Here is a 3,685-nt window from a genome sequence, read left to right on the forward strand (position 1 = left end):
TTGTGTGAGTTTGTCGTGATAATTTTGATGCATGTGGTTTTTGGCAATTTTCAGAATATCTGAGTTTCAGTTTTTGATAGAATCCAACAACCAAATAGAGTTTGGTCAGGTTTTAAAGAGATGTCACTCTACAAGTTTAACAGTCTGAAGACGAGACAGACAGAGAGGGAGAGAAAGAGCAAACAGTCGTAAATTCCTCACAATATCTATTTGCTGTTGTAAACTTCCTGAAGGACCTTTGCTAAAGTCACTGGGCCAGACAACAATATTTAACTTGTGCAGGTTTGTGTGGTAACTCAGTGTTGGCAGGGTCGGTGCAAAAGGTCCCATCACGTTCAGATGCAAAACTACAAGTGACTCAGCTGAACCCACAGTCTCAGATCACGATGTACCCAACTGTATGACACGTTCGTGTGTGTGTGTGTGTGTGTGTGTGTGTGTGTGTGTGTGTGTGTGTATGTGTGTGTGTGTGTGTGTGTGTGTGTGTGTGTGTGTGTGTGTGTGTGATCCAGAAAACATTTCTTACAAATAGCTATATACTGGGCCTGAGCACTAACCTTGATCCACATTAGTTTCTACGTCTTTTCATTTTAACTGGAACAAAGTGAAGTGTAAAACAGGAAGTGGTTCAGCGTTCAGCCTGAAGGCAGACCAACTGATGACCTCTCCCACCTTTAGCAGAGGATGTTGATAATAATAAACCATAAAATAAACCGTGTGGTCATCTTCACTGTGTGTGATGACAGAAACAAACACAAGAAATTACATCAAATCCTGTGTCATTCTGAAACTACAGTCACATTGTTTGTGTGTGGGTGGGTGTGTGCGTGCGTGTGTGTGTGTGTGTGGTGTGAATGTGTCATGCCTCTTTCCATATGATTTGGCCTCATGTTCGGCTGGCTCAGGTCTGAGCGTGGGAGCTTGCAGGCGACACACAAACACCAACATGATTGTGACTGTTCAGTGAAGTTCCCTTTTTACCTTCACAGTCCTTCAAACACTTCCCAGTTATTTATCCTCAGTGTCGACTCTCCGGTGTCGCAGAGAATGAAGCTTATCACAGAGACTTTTATTCCTCCTCCCAGGTAAGATCTTTTCCAGCACTTTCAATTGAGCCTTAATATTCTAATGACTTCCTATGATGGATGTTTCAATTTACCCTCCCCTGTTGATCTATTTGTTGGTAAATTATCATACAAACACTGGATTTATATATATATGAGTTTTTGCTCTTGAATGTGTCTTTCATGAGGCTGAAGAATAAAAAAAAATTAAACTATTATGTTGTAAAAAATAATATCTGTGTAAGAGAAGTCCCGCGAAATTTTTGTAGTATTATTATAACTATTTTATTATATAAAAATAATGTGTAAATAAGTAACAACCACAAAACCGTTTTTTTAAATCCACTATATTAATTAAAAAGAACATGATGCAGTTAGTCAAGGCTGAGTTTAAAACTCGTTGCTTTCCTTTCGCGACTTATTTAAAAACCTAAAATCAAAGTAGATAACTTCAAACTGAAATAGAAACAACTCAAACTTCTTCTTCAACTTTCTTGTCCCCGAAAAAAACAAAAAAAAACATAAATTCATCAAATAACAACAAAAAAACCAAGAGCGTCTAAATCCATCAGTAAAATGTTGTTAAAACCAAATATAAGTTCCTCATCAGTCATCAGGAGTGAACAGGAAATGTCTAATTAACTTGGTCTTCGTTAGAATTGAATTGTTTGATGGCTTGAGTTGTAAAATACATTTTCAACCTGTAACACTTAGCTTCTCTTAGCATAAAGACTGGAAACAGGAAGAAACAGCTGACCTGGCTCTGCAGGTTCCTCTATTTCTAAACCTCAGTAATTAACTTGCCGCAGCCCATTTGTTTAATCAGCGAAGAATTCACTGGCCCAGTAGACTTACTGGAGTCGTGCTGACCCCATGAAGCTGCAGGGAACCAGTGGGGATAACAGGCGCTAGTGGGCACATTTGACCTTTGGACAGAAACAGGTTTCCCATGTCTCCAGTCTTTCATCTTCTCGTCCATCTCTCAGCAGCATCACAATCTTCCTTATGGTTCTCTTCTCTTCTACCCAGCAGGAGCAGAAAGGGATCTCGCAGACAGTCTTTAAAATCTGTGCTGCTTTACCTCTGGGATGTTTATTCTGCACCTTCACCTGCAGGCAGAGACATCCTGACTCTGCTCTCCCTCTGCTTCACCCTGACCCTCCTCACCGGCGGCCTGCTGCATCACTGGCTGTCCAGGACTCTGCGATATGACCACGAGGCGTCCGTTCAGACCGCCTGCATCTACGGCGTGGCCATGTTGCTGGTCTCCTTCCTGTGTCACCCTCTGCGCTGTGTGCTCACCATGATCCTTCCCACCGCCTGCACCAAGCAGGGAGGCAAGCTCCTCATCTCCGCCGCTCTGGCGATCTTGGTGGTGAACGTCATTCCAAATATCACGGTGAACGTAGGGGCAGTAGCTCACATCCTCAAGTGCACCGCAGAGGGATTCACGAAGACTCTACTGAACTCATCCGAGCCCTTGAACCAGGCGAAGCGAGAGCTCGTTGAAGAAACCATCAGGGTGAGGAGGGAGGACCTGAGCATTGTCACGAATTTAAGGAAGCTGGATCATTTCACGCATGTTGATTTGTCCGCGGTTAAAAGCAGGTTTAAAAACATGATCGGGCAGATAGAGGTCAACTTCTCACACACCAGGAACCTTCTAGCAGACGGCAAACTGCTGCTGAACCGGATCCTCGCCGCCATCTTCGTTGCATTGCTGATCCTTGAATCCTCGCGCTACTTGAAATCATATCTGACTTCAGTTCACTTTGACAATGGCTACATCTCCAAGGAGCTCAGGAGAGAATCATCTCCTCCTGGGACAGAGAGACCGGCCAAAAAGAATATCCAGCTCTCAAACTGTAGAATAACAAAACAGGAATGTGCCTCTTGCCTCATATCCCTGATCATGGTAACTTTGTATTTCCTTGCGATAACTGCGATAGTAGCTTTGGATCATGTTGTCTATCACATAGTTCAGGTGATGGCACCCTGGTTTCTGGATTTCCCACCAACATCTGCCTGCATTAGTGTCGATTATAAGGTAAGACAGCTCAAAGACTGGAGGTTCCTCTTCCTATACCCGCAGCATTTGTTTCCTAACACTTATATGTGCTCTGGTTTGATTTAGGTTCAGTGGTTCGCCCCTGCGTTCTGTCTCATCCCACAAGCCTGCCGCCCACAGGTGCTGACCAACTTCCACAGGGACTACAAGTGGACCTTCAGCCCCGAGCCATCGCTCTGCGACGTGACCACCTCGCCTCCGAACCTTGGAGTGACGCTCCTACTGGGATGCCTCTGGCTGATGAGCTACTCCCTGGTGTTCCTGGAGGTTTACGCCCGACGACTGCGCAGGACAATCTCTGCGTCCTTCTTCAGGGAGCAGGAGGAGCGGAGGAGGGTTTACCTGCTGGAGAAATTGCAAGCAAAGCAAAAAGAGACTGTTTGTGTTGAGATCACCTGAAGGTGAAGACGCCACTGAACGATGTAGAGCTTGGATTTGCCGGCGGCATAGTAATACCAGTGAGTTGATATTGGTCCAGGCTGAAATGTCTCCAGCTACAGACATATTAAGTCCATAGACATCTTCTTTTGGTTTGTCCTCTGGTGCCAACTAC

The 3,685-nt window shown here is 44.6% G+C and overlaps 1 protein-coding gene across 1 annotated transcript; it reads left to right on the forward strand.

The window, feature by feature from the left end:
• The first annotated feature begins 1,937 nt into the window (after nt 1-1,937).
• On the forward strand, nt 1,938-3,685 carry ocstamp (osteoclast stimulatory transmembrane protein). The gene is made up of 3 exons (XM_062392636.1): nt 1,938-1,956; nt 2,051-3,111; nt 3,199-3,685. The coding sequence occupies exons 1-3, from the start codon at nt 1,938-1,940 to the stop codon at nt 3,529-3,531; spliced, it is 1,413 nt and encodes a 470-aa protein (XP_062248620.1). The 3' UTR covers nt 3,532-3,685.

Source organism: Platichthys flesus, chromosome 7, assembly GCF_949316205.1.
Source record: "Platichthys flesus chromosome 7, fPlaFle2.1, whole genome shotgun sequence".
NCBI lineage: Eukaryota > Metazoa > Chordata > Actinopteri > Pleuronectiformes > Pleuronectidae > Platichthys > Platichthys flesus.